Here is a 22,073-nt window from a genome sequence, read left to right as displayed (position 1 = left end):
CTACAACTGTTGAAATGCAGATTCTGCAACAGCACTCCAAGCAAATTGATCCTTCTTCAGTAACTCAGTGAGGGGCTTAGCAATTTCACCATACCCCTTAACAAACCTCCTGTAATACCCTGTTAGGCCCAAAAATCCTCTGAGGGCCTTTAAACAAGTAGGAGTTGGCCAAGACAGCATAGCCTCCACCTTGGATGGGTCAGTATTCACACCTTCACTAGTGATAACATGTCCCAGATACTCTACTTGGTTTTGACCAAAAGAACATTTAGACATCTTTGCAAACAAGGAGTGCTTTCTCAAGGTTCCTAATACTAAGGATAAGTGGTGTAAGTGGGTTTTATAATCTGGACTATAGATCAGAATGTCATCAAAGAACACAAGGACAAATTTTCTGATGTAAGGTTCAAAAACTGAGTTCATTAGTGCTTGAAAGGTGGCGGGGGCATTTGTCAGGCCAAATGGCATTACAAGAAATTCATAAAGTCCAGAATGAGTTCTAAAAGCAGTTTTATGGATGTCCTCAGGTCTCATTCTGATTTGGTGATAGCCTGATCGCAGATCAATTTTAGAGAAGACCCTGGCTCCATGTAACTCATCCAGTAAGTCATCTATAATAGGGATTGGAAATTTATCTTTGATGGTAAGATTGTTCAGTTGTCTATAATCAATACAAAGCCTCCAGCTCCCATCTTTCTTTTTAACTAAGAGAGCAGGTGATGCAAAGGGGCTGTGGCTAATTTGTATAAGACCAGAGGTTAGCATGTCCTTCACTTGCTTGTCAATTTCATTTTTCTGTACATGGGGGTACCTATATGGGGAAATTTTGAAAGGTTTGGCATCTGGTTTAAGGGGGATTTGGTGATCATGGCATCTGTTTGGGGGAAGAATTTTAGGTTCTGCAAAGATATCATCATATTTGGCCAACAACTGAGTAAGAGAATCTGGTTCAGAAATTACCTGTGAGTTGTGAACCTTCACCATACAAGATTGCTGCAGAGCCTTCCTGATCTTATGTCTGACATATTTATGAGCTGTTGAGCCTTGCTGCATTCTAACGTTTGCATTGTTGGAGTCTCCTTTTAACACCACGTGCTCTCCTCCCTTCTCAAAAAACAGGTTTAGTCTCTTGAAATCAAAGGTAATGGGGCTGTAGGATTTCATCCAATCCACCCCAAGGATCATATCATAAGGTTCCAGGTCCATGACAAATACATCATGTGTAAATATGTGGCCCTGCATGTCCCACTGCATTCCTGGAATCCATTGGTCACAGTGCAGCTCTTTGCCATCAGCAATCTTGACCTTAAAAGGCCTATGCTTCTGCACAGTTTCTGGGTACAACTGAGCCACTGATCTCCTGATAAAACAATTGGTACTTCCTCCATCCAATAAGATTGTCAGCTGACGATTCTTGAACTGCCCCTGCATTTTGATGACACTTGAGGATAATTCCCCTGTCATTGCATGCAGAGTCAACATCACATCCTGCTCCTGCTGGTTTCCCATGTACTCAATAACTTCCTCTTCTTCTGTTGTTTGTTCTGCCTCACCTTTTTCCTCATCTTCTATTAACATCATGTGGACCCCCTTGCTCTTACAAGTGTGTCCGGGAGTAAATCTGTCCCCACACCTAAAGCATAGGTTGTGCTCCTTCCTGTATTGGAATTCAGTAGGAGAAATCTTCCTAAAAACTTGCTGTGAATTGGACTTCTTGCTGTAGTCTGTTGGCGAAGTACTAGCCTGCCTTGCTCCTGGATCCTGGACTCCCTGCGTTCCCTTGGTAAGACCATAGGAGCCTGAGTGCAATGTACTCTTGAGTGTGGTCCTGCTGAACTTGTGAACAAGCTCCAAATGATGCTCCTGCCATCTAGCCATCTCAAAGGCAGCTTGTAGAGTGTCTGGCCTATGCATCTTCACAGCAGACTTAATTTCCCCCCTCAATCCACTTAGGAAACTAGAAATGTAGTAAGATTCAGTCAGTTCTGGCACCTGGATCATTACAATGGACCTCAACTCTTCAAACTTTTCCTGATAAGCCAATACAGTGGATGATTGGCTGAGCTTGCTGAACTCCTCCACCGCATCTGCTTCCCCTACAGTGCTGAACCTCCTACATATTTCCAAACTGAAATCCTTCCAATGAACTATTCCTCGATCCTTTTTGAAATTCTGATACCAGAGATCTGCCTTGCCTTCTAAGTGTAGTTCCACCAAGTCAATCTGCTGTTCTTTAGGAGTGCGAAACAGTTGGAAGAACTTTTCACACTTCCTGATCCATTCCTTGGGACTATGGCCATCAAATCTGGGAAAGTCCAGCCTGGGAACCCCCATGGGCCAATGCGGACCCTCTCTGCCAGATAAACTGCCAAATTCACCATGCCTGACATTTTGAACTCCACTAGCTCGATGATTAGGAGTTCGATCTGCTAAACCAGTAGGATTTCCCAAGATTCCCTTGTCGCCTTGCAAACTCCTCAAAATCGAGCTAATTTGATTACTCACAAAGTTTTTCAGTTCTGAATTATTGGCCTCCATTAATGCTCGCATCTCCCTTTGATTTGTCTCCAGTCTTTCTTCCATGACTTGCTTGTCTGCAACCATGGAGTCAAGGACTGCTTGGATTCTGACATCTTGTTTCCTGAGTTGCTCCTCAAAGCTTTTCATTCGAGTACCTTCAGCCATTTTTGTCAGTGAATTGAAGCTTGCAATCCAAGGATCGCAAGCTCTGATACCACTGTTAGGGATCGAACTAAATGAATTGAAGATATCTGGGATAGGGAAGGGAAGGAGAGAGAAAGAATTGAGAATGAGATCAGGAATAAGGGAGAGGGAATAGAGGGGGAAAAGAAAGGATTGAATTGATTAGGAAAGAAATCTGGAACAACGTATTACATGCCCTGCTTGCAAATGCAGATGAATTACTTATACAAATCTTAGCTTTGAGCTCAAGACACAGCCTGCTAGTAACTAACTACTTTTCCCGCCAAATAGCTACTCTTCATTCTGTTATATCAATTGCTATCCTCGTGACTCTCTTCATGCTATCACATTTCTGGTGCTACTCCCTTGCTGAGTCATCCCAGTCATTTGTGCATGACAATTTGGACTGATTCCAGGCCATAACACTTTTCTATTGTCAATGAGCATTTTGATGAAGTTGGTTCACATTTACCCTGTTTAGATTGTTTAGAGGAGGAGACTCTGCAAGCAACAAAAATCATCAAATACAATGCAAATCCACGATCAGTCAATAAATCGTTCTGTATTTAGATATGTACAGGAAACTATAAATCCATCTTGGTGTCTTCTACCACAAAATTTATTCAAACACCCATTTGGAAATTGTTCCATCTTTAGTCGAATTAAAACATGATAGATATTGTTAAGTTTGTAAGTCAGCTGTAACAACAAAGATCTAATGATACTTAGTGCTTGTGATTCCATACTGGTTTGTCAACCAAAAAATTCAAGTGCTTGACATATACATTAGATAAACTAACAGAACTCTTGAGTTTAGTCCATCCTGAACTCAGACATCTACATTAGATAAACTTTCAGAAATTCTTTCACAATCCGTTCTCAAAAGACAGTAAATAACTCCTTTATGAAGGACTCAATTTCATCCACACACTTCTTTGTTAACAGAGTATCTGAAAAAAAAATTGCAAAGCAACGGGATACCTCGAGTGTATACGCCTCTTCTTAAAATGAATGTAGTTCACAAGGCCCAAAATGTTGACTACCTCATCTCTGCCACAGTCTGTGGGGATAGAAGCCAAGGCCACAAGAGGCACACTTGGAAACTTCTGTTTAAAGATACCAAGACCCTGGATAGGTACTCTAAAAAGTTAAGTGTCTGCTAAAAGAACTTTTAACTGATGTAACAGAAATGAAAACACTGTGAAAGGCAACCTGATAATCTGGTCTATTATATCTTTTGCATACAGATTCAACATCTTCAATGAAAATTCTAGTAAGCAATTCACGATCATATAGAGTTTTCAAGTGTTCCAGAAGTAGCTTACTCCTACAATCATACACGAATTGTATTAGTACATTTAGCAACCTCTTGAAAGTGGCACCTCACAAATTAGAGAGTTAGAGAAATAGGTTTTGCAAGACATAATAAGACGTCTCCAACATTTGCTTCATGGTGCTTTAGATCTTTCCTCATGGAAAATTAGTGCAGCATCTCCTGTGAGGCAACTCATTCCTTGGATTAATACATTACTTGTCTAGTAGCAAGTTAATTGCATTCGAAAAGAAACATATGTTTAGAAAAGGAAAACCATACAGCATACAGCATTTTAAAATGTTGGCAAAACAACTTTCTGACTTTTTCCCAAACTCCAGAATGAACAGATCTATTTGCAGAAAGGTGAAGGTACACAGTTCACAAACTGTTAAGTTGTCTGTCCAATAGCATTGAGGTCAATAAGACAAACTGCTCATAGTAGTACATTCTAAAAAATTATCCAACTTAAAATACAAACTCAAGACAACAAACTGGTTGTAGGATGATTTCCTTTCCAATTTCCATCTGTTTTCAACAATTTTAGCGTGAATGCATCAAGTAAAGCACACAGTCAAAAAGAAATATGACAACACACTGGGTAATTGTGTCGTCAGCGGTGACATATACCAGCTTGAATTCACAACGTTCTGTCACAAGCTCCCCCAGAGTCCTCTGTTGTTCAGTCAGCTTCATTAAGTCAGATAGACCCATAGATTTTCTTCCCTATGAGTAATAAGAATTTTCAATGAAGATATTAGGTAGAGTGCCATAATATAGAGTAAAGACAGAAAGATTAATATTTGACAGACATACCGGTACTGGATCCTCAACTCGAACGGCGACTACGGGAGCAAATGGGACAACAACCACAGTCATCCCAGGACATAAACGAGCAAGGAGCTGACAGAAAGCAGCATTACATGTCTAATCAGAGTTTAAAGAACACAGCAGTAGTTCCAAATGACACAAAAGACGACCAGGAATGTTTATTGTTTCTTAGCAATCCCATAAACAGTAGTACAACTTCAACAACCAATTATGTGGTCTGGAAATATATTAGTCTTTCAAAGGAAAGCATCTTAGGTTAGTGTTAAATCTAAATACATAAAATTTAGTATACAAAATCAGGTACAATAAGGGTCAGTCCAAAAAATTTATTGAACACAGGAATGAAAACACTTGAAAATATGCCCATATAACTGAAATGAAGAACTGGATTGGTGAACTTATTCTGACGCACTAAGTCAGCTTAGCCGGATATTATCAATCCCACCTCCTGGTCTTATGCTAGTATAATATTAGTAACAAAAATGAGTGGGTTAAAACAGAATAAATTCTTTTACCTCATATGTCACTCTACTTCCTAATCCGGCTGGCATTTCTGCAAAAACATCGTGTCCAATCATAGTTGCATTGATCACTTCTCTTTGCTCCGGTTCCAAAGAAAAATTGACATATAATTTTTTGCCGAGTTCCTGACATCAGATGCAATTAAGTACATGGCTCATATTTCAGAAGCAAGAATATATAGGTTTGCCCACCTCTAGCTCCTTTGCCCATGGAAAGTTGTCGCTACTCCATCTTTCATTGTTTGAACTTTCAATATCCACGACACAATGTTCTGCTTCCATAAATGCTGCTGAAACTCCATGCTTTTCGACGTGACTTGAATCTTCTGGACGAAATTCTAGCTGTGTTAATATCAGGAGGCTGTGTGTTAGCATTTTCTACTGATTCCATATGTGTGTGGATAACAAAGAGGAAGGTAATACAATATCTGCCTGTGTAAATGAAAGAAGTTTGGAAACTGATGGAGTAAAGTTGGACTGTTCTGGTGGCAAACTTGTCTCATCAGGATCTCCGGGTTTTACATATTTCCCAGGAAAGAGCTCAAGATTGGAAAGAGCTTCCCAAACCTTCCAGAACATTAATATCCAGGGAAACTTACACATGGAAAATTTTTAGAAGTAAAACTAATCTAGGACTGTAGGAAATGACAAAAATAGCTAAAAAATAAAGTCACAAGCCTTCAATACAAAGCCCTAGGAGTGGACAAATTTTTTGACTAGCCCTAGACCATGTAAATGACTAGAAACATGATAGATGACAACCAAGCATGGACGCATAAGTAAAATAAAATTAGAATGCAAAAGAAGTAAAAAAGAAGAGTTGAGATCTTCCTCATGATAGAGAACTGTAAGGCAGTTGCAGAAAAGTAATAGCAAAATCCAATTTGCACTTTTGCAAAATAATTGACAGATAGATTATCAGAGTGCAATAGCAAGCGATTCCTCTGAAATTGAGGAACCTCATTATCATGTGATAGGGTGTTAATTGTTAGTAATTTTATTGTTAATTCTCCTCTTTATCCTTGCCAAATATTGCTTTAATTGTCAATATATATTTATATTTGGTATTTGGATATACTTTCAGAAAGTGGAGCAGAAACCTTCTTGAGAAGATTATTGTGAAACTCTATACAATTGGCCCATATGCATGGTGTAAACCAACGTCCATTTCTTTCTATGATGAAAAGGAATTGAATTGCATTTGGCTGGCCAACATCTCAATTAGGTGGGGACCGCGAAGACTTGACCATTGTGTAAAGACACATTTTTGGTTTGCTCTCTTATTTGTGAACGTGTGCACTTGGTCAAAGGAAACCGACAAACCATAGTTGGCTTTGCTTTTGTTTTCGGTGGAGTTGATTAGGTAGGGAAGGAATGTTTTCTTTTGTGAGCGTGGAGTGAAGTTTCGAATCGGCTTGTTTTTATTCGTGGGAGAGCCGCACATTTGGGGAGTCAGTTTTTCTTCTTCTCTTCCGTCTGGGAAGAGAAGTTTTTAGTTTTGGAGTTTTCTCTCAAAATAAGCTCCGTAGGAGGATAGAGGAGTTTTTAGTTTTCTCTCCGAGGAATGTTCCAGATGAGAGAATAGGGAGTTGTTTTGGTTTGTTGAATTCTAGTGTGCAATTTTCTTATTCTCTTCCGAGAGCTTTGTTATTCACTCTCTCAATTATTGAAGAAAGATGATGTCTTTAAATTCAATTGAATTGTGTGAAGATTTTCTTATGAGGCGTGGCTAATTTTCTCCTCTAGTCAAGGATCAATGCGAAGACGCAGTCCTAAATATCTGTGAGATCTAATTAATTTTACGTGTTCCTTAATTTATTAATATTTGCATGTTTTCTATTTTAATTTCCATGGGATTATTTTGTTAATTGGATATCAAGGGCCCGATGTGCAATTTGACTTATTAATCTCTTGTCAAATTAATCAATTAAATCCGTAATTGTTTAGTTGGTTAATATTAGTGACAACTAGTATTTTCACATACTAGGGGGACATGCAATCTGATTTAAATAACCCTCGTAGCGTGTTATTAATTTGGGTTAGGCTTTTCTAGTTTTTAATGCAATTAGGAAATTAATTCCTACGGTCGTACCTAGGAGTATTTCCTGGTTAGGGGTAATCAACGGTCGTACCTTGGTTATCAATAAATTAAGGAAAAGCTGGTCGTTAGAGTTTATCGGCGACTATAACTAACCTGTTAATAAAATTAAGTGAACCTTCTTTGCATCAATGATCGGATGAATGGACTGTGTCTGCGTAGTTGTATCCTTGGCTAGAATTTATTTATCATTTATTTAATTGCTATTTACAATTGTATTAATTAATTATTTATTTTTGGTTAAATTATTTAATTATTTTTAGTTAAATTGTTTAATTATTTTTAGTTTATTTCTGATAAAAATCCCCCGTGTCCCGAACTTGAAAGGAATCAAATTTTTCCCAGTCCCTGTGGATTCGACCCTACTCACTACTATACACAGAAAATTTATTTTTCTCGAGTAGGTATTTATTATTGCACAGGCTCGACACCTGTCAATTTTTGGCGCCGTTGCCGGGGACTGGCGTTAATCATTTGTTTCTTTTTAAGTTCATTTTTTTCTGGTATTTTTCTAGTTTATGCCTCGCTCTTCTCGTACAGGCGAATTAATTTTCGACCCTGAAGTAGAGAAGACCGCGCGTAGAACGAGGAAAGAAACCAGGCGGCTCAGGGAGGAGCAATACGATATTGCACCTCAGGAACTTGATCCGGAGGTTGAGCCGACAAATTTGTCTGGTGACAATTCAAGTGATTCAGACCAAGAGGAAGTCACTATGGCAAATGCACGAACACTAAGGGAGTTGGCTGCTCCTGATTTAAATCAGCAGCCCTTGTGCATTACTTTTCCACATTTAAATGATGACACTCCCTTTGAACTAAAATCTGGTCTAATTCATCTCTTGCCATCTTTTCATGGTCTACCAGGTGAGGAGCCCTACAAGCACTTGCAAGAGTTTGACGTCGTTTGCAACAGTATGAAGCCTCCGGGAATTACTGAAGAGCAAATAAAGATGAGGGCCTTCCCCTTCTCTTTGAAGGACTCCGCGAAAGACTGGCTCTACTACCTACCGCCTGGTAGTATCACCACGTGGGACCAATTGAAGAAAAAATTCTTGAAAAAGTACTTTCCGGCATCTCGAGCTGCAAGCCTAAGGAAGGAGATATGTGGCATCAAACAACACCCAAGCGAGTCTCTCTATGAGTACTGGGAGAGGTTTAAGAAACTGTGCACCAAATGCCCTCAACATCAGATAAGTGAGCAACTACTCATCCAATATTTCTATGAGGGATTACTTTTCAGGGACAGAAGTATAATCGATGCTGCAAGTGGAGGAGCGTTGGTGAACAAAACTCCTCGAGGAGCCTGGGAGTTGATTGAAGGGATGGCTGAGAACTCACAGCAGTTTGGTTCAAGAGAGGACATCCCGACGCGTAGGGTGAATGAGGTAGAAACATCCTCTATTCAACAGCAACTCTCCGAATTGACATCTTTTGTGCGACAACTAGCTGTGGGGAATACATCGCAAGCCAAAGTGTGCGGGGTATGCACTGCCGTGGGTCATCCTACGGAAATGTGTCCATTGGTTCAAGAAGAAACTGCTGAACAGGTGAACATGGCTGGCCACGCGCCCGCGCCAAGAAAGCCGTACGACCCATACTCAAGTACCTACAATCCTGGTTGGAGGGATCACCCCAACCTTAGTTATGGAGGAAATAGGCAGTCTAACTTTGTGCCAAATAGACAGCAAGGACACCAACAGCAGTACCATCATCGCCCACCACCACTTTCAAACTCAAGTCCGTCCATGGAAGAGATGATGAAGCAATTACTTGCTAATCAACAAAAGACGGATTCAGACCTGCAAAGCATGAGAAATCAACTGGGACAGGTGCAATCATTGCAAAATCAAATGAATCAAATGGCTATAACAATCAACCGTTTGGAGTCCCAAGTTCAAGGAAAATTGCCATCTCAACCTGAGGCAAATCCAAAGAATGTAAGTGCAATGACTTTAAGGAGTGGCAAGGAAGTTCAAGGACCCGAACCGGTGATTCCTAAAGACAAGGACGAGGAACGGATTGAGAAAGAATTGGAAGAGGAGGGCACAGACAACAAAAATGCAAAGGTACCCTCGAACCCAATTCCTACAGCTAAAACTAATCCACCTCCCTTTCCTAGCAGGTTAGAGAAACCAAAGAAGCAAGACAAGGAAAAAGAGGTCCTGGAGATTTTTCGCAAGGTGGAGATCAACATACCCCTACTGGATGCGATTAAACAAGTACCCAGGTACGCAAAATTTTTGAGGGACCTGTGTGCCAACCGCAAGCGGTTGAAGGGGGATGAACGAGTTATAGTTGGGGAGAATGTTTCAGCAATTCTACAAAGAAAGCTTCCACCGAAATGCGGAGATCCAGGTATGTTTACTATTCCTTGTAGGATAGGTAATACTTTGATTGGGAAGGCCATGTTAGACCTAGGAGCCTCGATTAATGTCATGCCAAAGTCCATTTATGCTTCATTGAACTTAGGCCCTTTGAAAGAGACTGGGATAATAATCCAATTAGCTGACAGGACCAATGCATACCCTGACGGGTTGATTGAAGATGTTTTGGTAAAAATTAATGAATTGATTTTTCCAGCTGATTTTTATGTGCTCGACATGGAGGATGAACACTCCCGTGATCCGTCACCTTTGTTGTTAGGTAGACCCTTTTTGAGCACAGCCCGAACCAAAATTGATGTTAATAAGGGTACTTTGTCTATGGAATTTGATGGTGAGATTGTTCACTTTAACATCTTTGAGACCATGAAATATCCATCCGATTCAAATATTGGCTCTGTTTTCTCGGTAAATGTTATTGACCATGCTATACAGGAGGTTTTTGAAATTGAAGGCAGGGATGAACTAGAGGTCGTCCTGACCAGGCACTTTGAGTCCGAAACGACCTCTAGGGTAGAGTTGAGTGAAGAGCTTAAATGCGTGATTGGATCGTTGCAAACATTACCAACCACGAAGACAAGGTATGATCTTGCACCGATTTTCATACCCGAATCTCACCAAAGGTTACTTCCATCTGTGGTGCAGGCACCTGTCTTGGAACTAAAACCACTGCCGAAACACCTAAAGTATGTATACTTAGGTGAAGGGGAGACACTTCCAGTGATCATCTCCGCGGGTTTATCAAAGGTTCAAGAAGAGAAACTACTTCGAGTTCTTAGGGAACATAAGCAGGCGATAGGATGGACCATCGCCGACATCAAGGGAATTAGCCCTGCGGTGTGTATGCACCGAATTCGACTCGAGGAGAATGCTAAACCCGTACGGCAAGCTCAACGGAGATTAAATCCTCTCATGATGGAGGTCGTAAAGAAAGAGATTTTAAAACTGCTGGACGTTGGAATTATATTTGCAATATCAGATAGCCCGTGGGTAAGTCCAGTACAGGTGGTCCCGAAGAAGGCAGGGGTGACAGTGGAATCAAACCAAGAGGGTGAGCTCGTACCAATTCGAAAGCCCACCGGATGGCGACAGTGTATCGATTACCGAAAGCTAAATGCCGTCACGAAAAAGGACCATTTTCCCCTCCCTTTCATTGATCAGATGGTGGAGCGATTAGCATGTCGAGCTTACTATTGTTTCTTGGATGGATTTTCAGGTTATTTTCAAATTGCCATCGCACCCGAGGACCAAGAGAAGACTACTTTCACCTGCCCATTTGGGACATTTGCATACCGAAGGATGCCATTTGGATTGTGCAATGCACCTGCTACCTTCCAAAGATGCATGGTAAGTATCTTTTCAGAATATGTTGAGAAGATTATTGAGGTTTTCATGGACGATTTCAGTGTATATGGTGAAAGTTTTGAAAACTGTCTAGATAACCTGAAATTGATCTTAGTAAGGTGTATAGAAACTAATCTCGTGCTTAATTGGGAAAAATGTCATTTTATGGTTGAACACGGGATAGTTTTGGGTCATGTTGTATCATCTACAGGTATTGAGGTTGATAAGGCAAAAATAGATGTTATATCTACTTTACCTTACCCCGCGAGTGTGCGGGAAGTTCGTTCCTTCTTGGGTCACGCAGGTTTCTATAGAAGGTTCATCAAGGATTTCTCGAAAATTGGAGCACCCTTATTCCAACTTTTACAAAAAGATGTATCCTTCGAATTCGATGAAACATGTAAGGGGGCATTTGATAAGTTAAAGGAGTTATTGACCTCCTCACCTATTATCCAACCCCCTGACTGGAACCTCCCATTTGAGATCATGTGCGACGCCAGTGACTATGCAGTTGGTGCGGTATTGGGTCAAAGAGTAGGAAAGGCAGCTCATGCTATTTACTACGCATCTCGAGCCTTGAACGGAGCTCAATTGAACTATTCAACCACCGAAAAGGAGCTTTTAGCAGTTGTTTTTGCCTTAGAAAAATTTCGGTCTTATTTACTTGGTGCTAAAGTTATTATTTTTTCTGATCATGCAGCTTTGCGGTATCTGTTGACCAAAAAAGAGGCAAAACCGCGATTGATACGGTGGATATTGTTGCTACAGGAGTTCAACCTGGAGATCCGAGATAAGAAAGGGGCGGAGAATCTGGTAGCAGATCACTTGAGTCGAGTACAAGTCGTCGAAGATGACATCCCATTGAGAGAAGCATTCCCCGAGGAGCATTTATTTTCTATTAACTCATCTTTGCCTTGGTATGCAGATATTGTTAATTTTCTAGTCACTGACAAATTTCCTACAGGATGGCCTAAGGCAAAGAGAGACAAGTTGAGGAGCGATGCAAAGTTCTACATTTGGGATGATCCTTACCTCTGGAAGCGGGGTGCCGATCAAATCATCCGTAGATGTGTAAGTGAAGTTGAATTTCAATCTATTATAGCCTATTGTCACTCTTTTGCATGTGGAGGTCACTTTGGACCGAAGAGAACGGCTCGTAAGGTGCTAGAGAGTGGATTCTATTGGCCAACTCTATTCAAGGATGCCTACTCATTTTGTAAGTCATGTGATAAGTGTCAAAGAGTGGGTAATATCTCTCGTAGGGATCAAATGACTCAAACCCCAATGATTTTGTTGAAATTTTTGACGTTTGGGGCATTGATTTTATGGGTCCTTTTCCTTCTTCCTTTGGTTTTTTGTATATATTGCTTGCTGTAAATTATGTTTCGAAATGGGTAGAAGCAAAGGCCACCCGCACTAATGATTCCAAAGTGGTTGCAGAATTCGTTAAGTCTAATATTTTTGTTCGCTTTGGGATGCCGCGAGCAATTGTAAGTGATCGGGGTACTCATTTCTGCAACAAAAAGATCGCTGCAATTTTTAGGAGATATGGTGTCTTGCACAAAGTCTCTACATCATACCATCCTCAGACAAATGGTCAGGCGGAAACATCGAACCGAGAGATCAAATCAATTCTAGAAAAGATGGTCCGACCCGATAGGAAGGATTGGAGTGTGAGACTAGATGATGCACTATGGGCATATAGGACAGCATACAAGACACCCATTGGCATGTCCCCTTACCGATTGGTATTTGGAAAGCCATGTCATCTCCCGGTCGAGTTTGAGCATAGAGCATTTTGGGCGGTCAAACAATGCAACATGGATATCGAGGAAGGCGGAATTCAAAGAAAGTTACAATTACTAGAGTTGGAAGAAATTCGAAATGAAGCATACGAGAATGCAGTGATCTATAAGGAGAAGAATCAGATCTTTCATGACCAACAGATCTCTAGGAAGACATTCGTCTGTGGGCAAAAAGTTTTACTATACCACTCCAAATTGAAACTATTTCCAGGTAAATTACGTTCTCGTTGGATTGGCCCTTTTGTTGTGACTAATGTCTTTCATTATGGTGCAGTAGAGATCCAAAGTTTGAAAACAGAGAAGAAATTTGTGGTGAATGGTCATCGTCTCAAGCCGTATTATGAAGGATTTCCAATTGAACGGGTGGAGATGATGCAACTGGAAGACCCGATTTGCTTAGTTTAAGCAAATTCTGGACTCCGTCTAGCCAAAGACGTTAAAGAAAGGCGCTTTTGGGAGGCAACCCAATTTTTGATTTTGTTGGTTTTTGTTGTGCGATTCGTTAAATATGTCGTTTCTCATCTGGGTATTGCTTAAATTTGATATTTTTCTCTACTATGATTAGGACAGGTGATCATGGCGTGCCCGTACGAAGAAGGCACGCATTAATCTCACAAGTTCCAACTTCAAGGTCAGAGGATGTTTCTAAAACATGGCATGCCCACGCCATGTTCGTAAAATCTCAACATTACGAAGTGGAATCTTGGCGTGCCCGTGCGGAGAGGGCACGCGTTAATGTTCAAAACTGATTCTCAAGGTCAGAGAATGTTTTCTAATCTTGGCGTGCCCATCGCCATGTTTGACGAACTAAAACAAAAAAAAAATCAAAAAAGAAATCAAAAAAAAAAAATACAATTACTTTCTTTCTAATATGCATTTAGTTTATCAACAAATCAATTTCTGAATTAAAAAAAAAAAAATGTAAGACCAAAAAATTTTTTTTCCTTCATTTTTTTCTTCTTTTTCTTTCTTTCTTTTTCTTTTTCTTTCTTTTCTTTCTTTCTTTCTTTCTTTCTTGCCAAGCCGCTGTCCCTTTCTTTTTCTTTCTTCTTCGGCTGCGAACCTCACCCCACCGCCGCCCACCCCAGCTCTTCTCGCCGCTGCCTCGGCTCTCCTCGCCAAGGGTGACCACCAGCTCATCTGACCTCCTTCACCCTTGCCATAGCCACCGCCTCCAAGATCCGTCTGAAGCCCCGAAAGCCGCGCACCACCAGATCCAGCTGCCGCAAACTCTTCTCTCTCACAGCCACCACCTTCATCGCACCACTGGCTTCGTATGCACGCGCCTGCCTCAATCTCTTTCTATTATTTTTTTTTATTTTCTTATTTTATTATTGCAGTATGTTTTTATTATTTTTATTACAGTACGTTTTTGAAAATTTTGTGTGTTTGGACTACCTGACATTTCTATTCCTCCTTAGTTGGGTACTTCTGTGTTACTTTGCTTGTTTCTTTTTACTTTGCTTGATTTTTATTTATTTAGTAGATTGACTTGTGGTTAGTCGTGTGATTTACTTATTCCTTATGCGTGCACCGATAATACTAGTTTAGGGTGTTTTGCATATCTTTATTGATTTTACTTCGACACCTGTCAATTTAGGTCGAATTGTGTTTAATCTGCTGTACTTTGTGTCTAACTGTGAGTAATTTGCTACAGTTGTTTGTTCAATTGGGAGGTGCCTTTAACACTTAAATTTACTTATTGAAGTAGATTGCCTTCAATTGCCTTATATGAGAGCCTTTTGTCTGTTTGCATTTCAATTACTACATTGATTGGGGTGATTTTGAGGTGCATTATTATTACATTTGGATAAGTTTGGAACCACGAGTGTTTATTGATTGCATTTGTTATAAGTGTTGAGATATCTGTATAACTTGTGAGTGAATGAAGTGTGCATTTTGTTCATTGAATTGATTTTTCATTTGTTAGTGCTTTGAATTTCTTGTTTCCATTATTCGTTAGCAACTGTTGTCTATTGTGGTTTGGAGTGCAATTTGGAAAGAATGGTGAAACCACGATCCCGACCCTTTGACCTCCGCTCCGCCTCCTCCAACTACAGGTGCTAATAGCTGGCATCAGCTTCAGGGGAGTTTCGTTGTCCTTCTTCTTATTTTTACTGTTTCATTATCACATTGAGGGCAATGTGTGATTTAAGTGTGGGGGGGATTTGGGTTTAGTTTTGATTGGTGTTTCTTTAATTTGCTGCCTTTCTTACTAGTGTTTTGATGAATAAATATGGCAATTCATTCGTCTATTGCTGGTTGTGATTTATCTTATGAATTTTGTTTAAGTGGCAAGTAAAAGTATGTTATCTTGGTGAATACCATGAGTTTTATGACTTGGTGCAATTTGTGGTTAACTTGTTTAAGCAATCAAAATATTTTACTAGCAATTGTTGTGTGGATTGGGCAATTGTTGATCTCAGTTCTCCATGTTAGGAGATGACGTGGGCCATGATCTTTAATTATCTGGTTTTCTGGTGCTTTAATTGTGATTAATAAATGACCCTACTCCGCTAGTGTTGTCACCCAGTAACCGGGAGTCTTCACCACAAGTGTCGACTTTCGCGTCAAAAAGTGACTATATATATGAGTAGTTAGTCCTGAAGTTGTGAAGAGTTGAGTAACTGGGCTCTTTCATCTAAAAATGTCAGAGTTCACGTCAAAAGACTTGAATAGCTTGGGACTGAGCATTTATTAAAAAAAAGAAAAAGAAAATAATAAGTAAGCTTATGATCATGTTGGCCTGCCGATCCTTGTTCTTCAATGTTGAGATTTTGATTTTCAGTTGACCCAATTGCTAACTTTTGCTAGTTTAATATTTTGATTTCTTAGACGAGTTAGCTATGAATTGGACGAGTCTATGATTTCAGGAGCTAACCGGGAGAAATATGTCTTGACACTTAGCCACTAAAACTTGATTTTGGGATAAGCGTAGCTTGGCAGTAAATGAAATGAGAGTTAGCCATTGTTGAGTTTAGTGTTCCCATGCTTGAGGACAAGCATGATTTAAGTGTGGGGGGAATTGATAGGGTGTTAATTGTTAGTAATTTTATTGTTAATTCTCCTCTTTATCCTTGCCAAATATTGCTTTAATTGTCAATATATATTTATATTTGGTATTTGGATATACTTTCAGAAAGTGGAGCAGAAACTTTCTTGAGAAGATTATTGTGAAACTCTGTACAATTGGCCCATATGCATGGTGTAAACCAACGTCCATTTCTTTCTATAATGAAAAGGAATTGAATTGCATTTGGCTGGCCAACATCTCAATTAGGTGGGGACCGCGAAGACTTGACCATTGTGTAAAGACCATTTCCTTTCTTGATTCACGGTGCCTTTGTGGAAAGTAGCCTTTGCTTTTGTTTTCGGTGGAGTTGATTAGGTAGGGAAAGGAATGTTTTCTTTTGTGAGCGTAGAGTGAAGTTTCGAATTGGCTTGTTTTATGGGGAGAGCCGCACATTTTGCGAGAGTCAGTTTTTCTTCTTCTCTTCCGTCTGGGCAGAGAAGTTTTTAGTTTTGGGGTGAAGATTTCTTGCGTGTCTTGTTTTCTTCCGTCTCTTCCATGAGATTATTTTTATTGTATTAGACTACAGAGAATACAATTCTTATTTTTAATTATTAGTAAGAGATAAATGTCTTTGAGTTCAATTAAATTGCGTGGGAATTTTCTTATGAGGCGTGGCTAATTTTCTCCTCTAGTCAAGGATCAACGCGAAGATGCAGTCCTAAATATCTGTGAGATCTAATTAATTTTACGTGTTCCTTAATTTATTAATATTTGCATGTTTTCTATTTTAATTTCATGGGATTATTTTGTTAATTGGATATCAAGGGCCCGATGTGCAATTTGACTTATTAATCTCTTGTCAAATTAATCAATTAAATCCGTAATTGTTTAGTTGGTTAATATTAGTGACAACTAGTATTTTCACATACTAGGGGGACATGCAATCTGATTTAAATAACCCTCGTAGCGTGTTATTAATTTGGGTTAGGCTTTTCTAGTTTTTAATGCAATTAGGAAATTAATTCCTACGGTCGTACCTAGGAGTATTTCCTGGTTAGGGATAATCAACGGTCGTACCGTGGTTATCAATAAATTAAGGAAAAGCTGGTCGTTAGAGTTTATCGGCGACTATAACTAACCTGTTAATAAAATTAAGTGAACCTTCTTTGCATCAATGATCGGATGAATGGACTGTGTCTGCGTAGTTGTATCCTTGGCTAGAATTTATGTATCATTTATTTAATTGCTATTTACAATTGTATTTATTAATTAATTATTTTTGGTTAAATTGTTTAATTATTTTTAGTTTATTTCTGATAAAAATCCCCCGTGTCCCGAACTTGAAAAGAATCGAATTTTTCCCAATCCCTGTGGATTCGACCCTACTCACTACTATACACAGAAAATTCATTTTTCTCGAGTAGGTATTTATTATTGCACAGGCTCGACACCTGTCACAGCCCCAATGCGCTTCACATTGTGTAAGGAGAACATCACTAAGGACTCGAGACAAGGCAAGTTCCCTAGTGGTGGTACTTGTTCACACTTGCCCAATTTCTCCAACCTGAGGCGTACCAGATTCCGAAGTATCAAATGATCCTTTGCCACCATCCACGACGGAAACCTTGAACCTTTGAAACCGTTAATGGCTAAACTTTTCAAGTTTGGGTGAGGTTGGAGACCTTCCATGACACTATTGATATTGTTGTCATCACAATCTTCTTTCCTGTCATTCCATGAAAGTCTTAAATCTTGAATGCTTGATTTTTCGGACAACTTTGCTTTTGCTGCTGATTCAAAGCTGCTCACATTCTCAAGTCCAAATATTTCTAACTTGTCTCGGAGGTTGCGCAAGTGTTCCAACTCCTCAAGTTGACATCCCTTGTCTTGGCTTACCACGAAGTGGGGCAATGTCTGAAGATTAGCCAGCTGCCCAATTCCCGGGAACAAACATCGGATCTCCAAAAGAAACTCGGAATACTCGAAATGCCTCAAGTTAATTAAATTGCTAAACTTTTTAGGTATCTCTTTCAAGTAAACTACTTTCAAGGTCATCAAATTGTAGAGCTTTGTGATGGAATCTGGCAGAGTGATGATACGAGTTTTACAGATATCAAGATATCTTAAATGTTTCATATTACCAACTGCATTCGGGAGATGAGCAACATCCCGGCAGTTTACTATTAACACACAAAGATATCTAGATGTTTCCAATATGTCTTCGAGCACAATACCACGACCCACAAGATGAAGCGTTTGTAAATTTGGAGGAATCCCTTCGATCTTCTTTAACACCATCCCTCGACTCAGAATAATGGTCAAATGCATGACTTCATCATCATGACTGACTACCATGCCATCCTCTGTATTTAAGAAACAATTATTTGACACTTGCAATGAAAGATCATGCACAAGGTCGTGCATCCGGCAGCGCTTGATTCCATTAATGGAATTCTCAGAAGTAGCTTGCAACAAAGAACTCCGAAGCAATATGTTGAAATAGTCACTGCCTACATCCTCCATTTGCAAATGACCTCCCTTGGCATCATTAATCAATCCCTGGGCCATCCAAATCTGTATCAAGCTTTGTTTTTCCATATCAGTGTCCTTCGGGAAAATGGAACAACTTGCAAAGCATTGTTCCACTGACAATGAAGGTAAGTTTTCGCAACTCAGCATCAGGACAGAAATGACTCCACCTTCATTATTGGCCGACTCATTCCATATTTCACTCTTCTCAAGCTTCAACCATTCCGAGGCATCCTTTTTGGAATATAACAAACCCCCAATCACTTTGATAGCTAATGGCACACCGCCACACTTTTTCAGTATCCTTCTGCCAATGTCCACCAGATCTTGAGTCTTTCTTGCACCACCATCTGCAAAAGCTAGTTTTTCAAACAACATCCAGCTATGATCATCTGAGAGGATGTCTAGATGATGCAAACCAGATGTTTGCATTGCTGAGGCTACCTCATCACTACGTGTGGTAACCAATATTTTGCTTCCTGGAGCACCCCCTATTGCCAACAAACGTCTCCTCATGCCATTCCATTTCTGTCGATTCTCATTCCAAATATCATCAAGCACAAGCAAGTAACGTTTTCCTTTCAGATTATCTTGAAGCTCCTTCACCAATGTTTCCCTGTTTGTTGTGTCAGCACTTTTTCCCTTAAGGGATTGTAGCATCTCATTCAACAGCCTTTCCACTTTGAAATCATCAGACACACAAACCCATATTGTTTCATCAAAATGTTTCACTACACTGTCATTTTTTAGCACCAGCTGTGCAAGGGTTGTTTTACCCTGGCCACCCATCCCAACTATTGAGATGACAGGTAAATCCTTCTTATAGTCTGAGCTAATTAACATGCTTACAACTTGAGATATCTCAACTTCCCTTCCCACCATTTCTGACTCTTCCACAAAAGGATCAGTCCACCGATCCTCTTTGTGATCAGCAGACGTCATGGGTAGTTGAACTGGATGAAGCCCTATTTGATTTGCACGTCTGTATGCTTCCTCTAGAGATGCGCTAACATTCTTGATCTTGTTAGCCATCTCTAGACGAAAGGAAATAGGATTTGAGGAAGAAAAGAAGTTGCGTACCTTGTCGCGCTTCCGATTCTCAACCTTCTGCCGCAGAACTTCATATCCGAAGTCATCTAACACGATCTCCGCATCACGTGCTATGGACTGGAGCCTTTTCAGCCAAAGCTGCACGGCTTTGCTTGTTGATTGCTTGCCTTCAGCATCAAGAATCAAAGCTTCCATCATCTGTACTTCCTCAGCAAGCTTCTCAAGGTCTTTCTTGACAGCCCATACCCGGCTGACCTCGTGGGCAGCTAGTGGAAGTATCTTATTCAAGATTACAATAACAAAACTAAGTACAGCTTCAGGCATCTTCTGTGAAACTCTTAACAGATGAAGGTAAACTGCTTTTGTTGAATAGTTGGACTATTTTTTGCAGCAAGAGATGCTCAACATTCAACAGCTAGAGTTACAAAGCACTGAATCCATTACCTATCTTTTATTTTTTTCCAAAACGAAATTTCCTGGACTCCACTGAAAGAATTATTATATTCTAGCAGTACATATTTTTGTTTTTTCCCCTGGCTTTTGGTAAGGACTTCACATGTTAAAGCAAAAATAGTACTTATGATAACAATAATTAGAATAGTATAAAAGTCTCGGATGCAATGTGGTAACTTAAAGAAGGAATGAGTGAGACTTCCAGACTAATGGCATGAAAAATTAAAGAAAAGGGATGGAAAGTTTTGCCCAACATTGAAATTTCAACCTCATAATGGTCAATAACTATTATTAAGTGTGTCCAAACCTGGGCTCCAGTTATCAGAGAAGTTAATGCACTATATGCAAATGCCTAACCATACGTCCAAATTGTGGTCTCCACCAATACATCATCCATGAATATTGTATTGTAATAATGTAGAGGGCCTGGAAATCGAATTATTCCCATCTACTGAATTGATGAAAATAATTCAGCTTGATGAGCGGATCAAGAAAAGAACAAGAATATAAATTCCCGTGGACGCATCAGAACAGCGTTTGGTTGTATAATTTGACAATGTCAATATCTAAAGACCCTTCAACTAAAAATGGCAATTAACGAATGTTAAACAACACAGTCAACTGAATGTTGCAAATACACTATACACAATACACGATGAATAATTCAAATAATCAGATTACAAGGACTTCATTCATTTAATCCAAGAAAAGTTTATATAACGACTGTGAACTTGTTGGCAGACACTATGAGCCGGAGATGTTTCGATTTTTCTTGCAGTACATGCAAATATTATCACATACAAGAAGCTAGTGTTGAACAGAGGACCAAGAGTTTGTCTCGATCCAATTGAAAGCTGTAGGGCTCAAGAACGCATCAGGAATGCCAAAGGAGCTGACCAACGAAAGTGCATGTGGTCTCAGTTCCCCGCAAAGCTTTGCAACTTCTTTTCTCACTGCTGCAGCATTGTCTGCTGACAGGTAACCATATCGGAGAAATGCAGTCTTCGTCCAGGGTAACCAGGGCATACATGGATCTCAAAAGACCTGATGTGCTCTAACAGGAAGATCCACAATCGATTAGCCATGCACTGTAAGAAGATATTTAGCCAACGGATGTTGTTCATCTTATTTGTCAACATTCAATTATCAACTAGATGCAGAAAATCGTATGGAAATTTCCATCCGCAACACGACATGAGCACAAGATAAGCTCCACAAATATGGAATTAGGTCTATTCCTGGACTACAAGTATCAAAACGTTATATTTCTTAAAACGTACACATAAATCGCAAGAGTCTAATGCTCCAAATAACATTCTACATTAGCAATCCTACCAGCATTGAGACCGGAGTTTGCAATTTTGTGATATAAAATCATAGAATTGTAATGATAGGATTGAAAATTTAACACTTACGGTGCTAAATAAACTGAAAACCTGAAACTAAAGTTTCTTAAATTTTTAAGTTTATGGAAGAAGATATCACTGAATTTCCCACTAGAAGGAAGATGTTTTTTTGTAAGAGAAAGAGTTTCAACTTTGTCTTTTAAGCATCAATTAGCATGCTCTAAAAAAAACTCCTAAGTGCTTACAGAAGATTAACGGATCAAGAGAATTAACCCAGATGTCAAGAAAAAAAATGCATCCAGTGAGTTACAGCTAAAGTCCCACATAAAAAAATTACAACGATCAACTTCCGTTTTTTGGGAAAGATATATTGATATATGGACAAACAACATATTTACTAACTATAGACAGGTTGACGCTTACAGTATGTTACAATGAGGCCAGAAGGCTATGGACTTGTTCCTTACTTTTCCTCGCTCGATTTTCCTTTCAATACATTGTTCGCTAACCATGCTTAGGGTGCATGGGCAGCCCTCAGCAGTTTTTGATGGAAAATTTTTTTCTTTGATGTTGATACAGGAATTTTGCTGTTTCTTATTGGCTAAAATGAAGTGTGCAATAGTTATTTTTCCAATACAATTGTTTCGCTGTCTATAATTTCAAAACAGACACAAAATAAGAAAAAGA

General features: G+C 39.6%; 3 protein-coding genes and 1 non-coding gene across 4 annotated transcripts; all 4 read right to left on the bottom strand.

Moving 5' to 3' along the window:
• Positions 1–2,685, bottom strand: LOC113752506. Its single transcript, XM_027296620.1, has one exon. The coding sequence runs from the start codon at positions 2,683–2,685 to the stop codon at positions 1–3; it is 2,685 nt and encodes an 894-aa protein (XP_027152421.1).
• Positions 2,686–3,086: 401 nt separating this feature from the next.
• LOC113752505 (ATP-dependent DNA helicase Q-like 4B) lies at positions 3,087–5,946 on the bottom strand. The gene is made up of 8 exons (XM_027296619.1): positions 5,791–5,946; positions 5,560–5,709; positions 5,362–5,493; positions 4,832–4,918; positions 4,614–4,741; positions 3,949–4,030; positions 3,685–3,830; positions 3,087–3,204 (listed from the first exon to the last, which is right to left on the bottom strand). The coding sequence occupies exons 1-8, from the start codon at positions 5,944–5,946 to the stop codon at positions 3,087–3,089; spliced, it is 999 nt and encodes a 332-aa protein (XP_027152420.1).
• A 2,604-nt stretch (positions 5,947–8,550) lies between these two features.
• Positions 8,551–8,657, bottom strand: LOC113754568. The gene has a single exon (XR_003465251.1). It is a non-coding gene; the product is annotated as a small nucleolar RNA R71 (small nucleolar RNA).
• Positions 8,658–13,753: 5,096 nt separating this feature from the next.
• Positions 13,754–19,911, bottom strand: LOC113752504 (putative disease resistance protein RGA3). The gene is made up of 3 exons (XM_027296617.1): positions 17,584–19,911; positions 14,059–14,297; positions 13,754–13,802 (listed from the first exon to the last, which is right to left on the bottom strand). The coding sequence occupies exons 1-3, from the start codon at positions 19,909–19,911 to the stop codon at positions 13,754–13,756; spliced, it is 2,616 nt and encodes an 871-aa protein (XP_027152418.1).
• Positions 19,912–22,073: the final 2,162 nt, after the last annotated feature.

The sequence above is a fragment of the Coffea eugenioides genome, chromosome 11, assembly GCF_003713205.1.
Source record: "Coffea eugenioides isolate CCC68of chromosome 11, Ceug_1.0, whole genome shotgun sequence".
NCBI classification, from domain to species: Eukaryota; Viridiplantae; Streptophyta; class Magnoliopsida; order Gentianales; family Rubiaceae; genus Coffea; species Coffea eugenioides.
The sequence above is the reverse complement of the archived record's forward strand: the minus strand, read 5'-3'. Positions and strand labels throughout refer to the sequence as shown.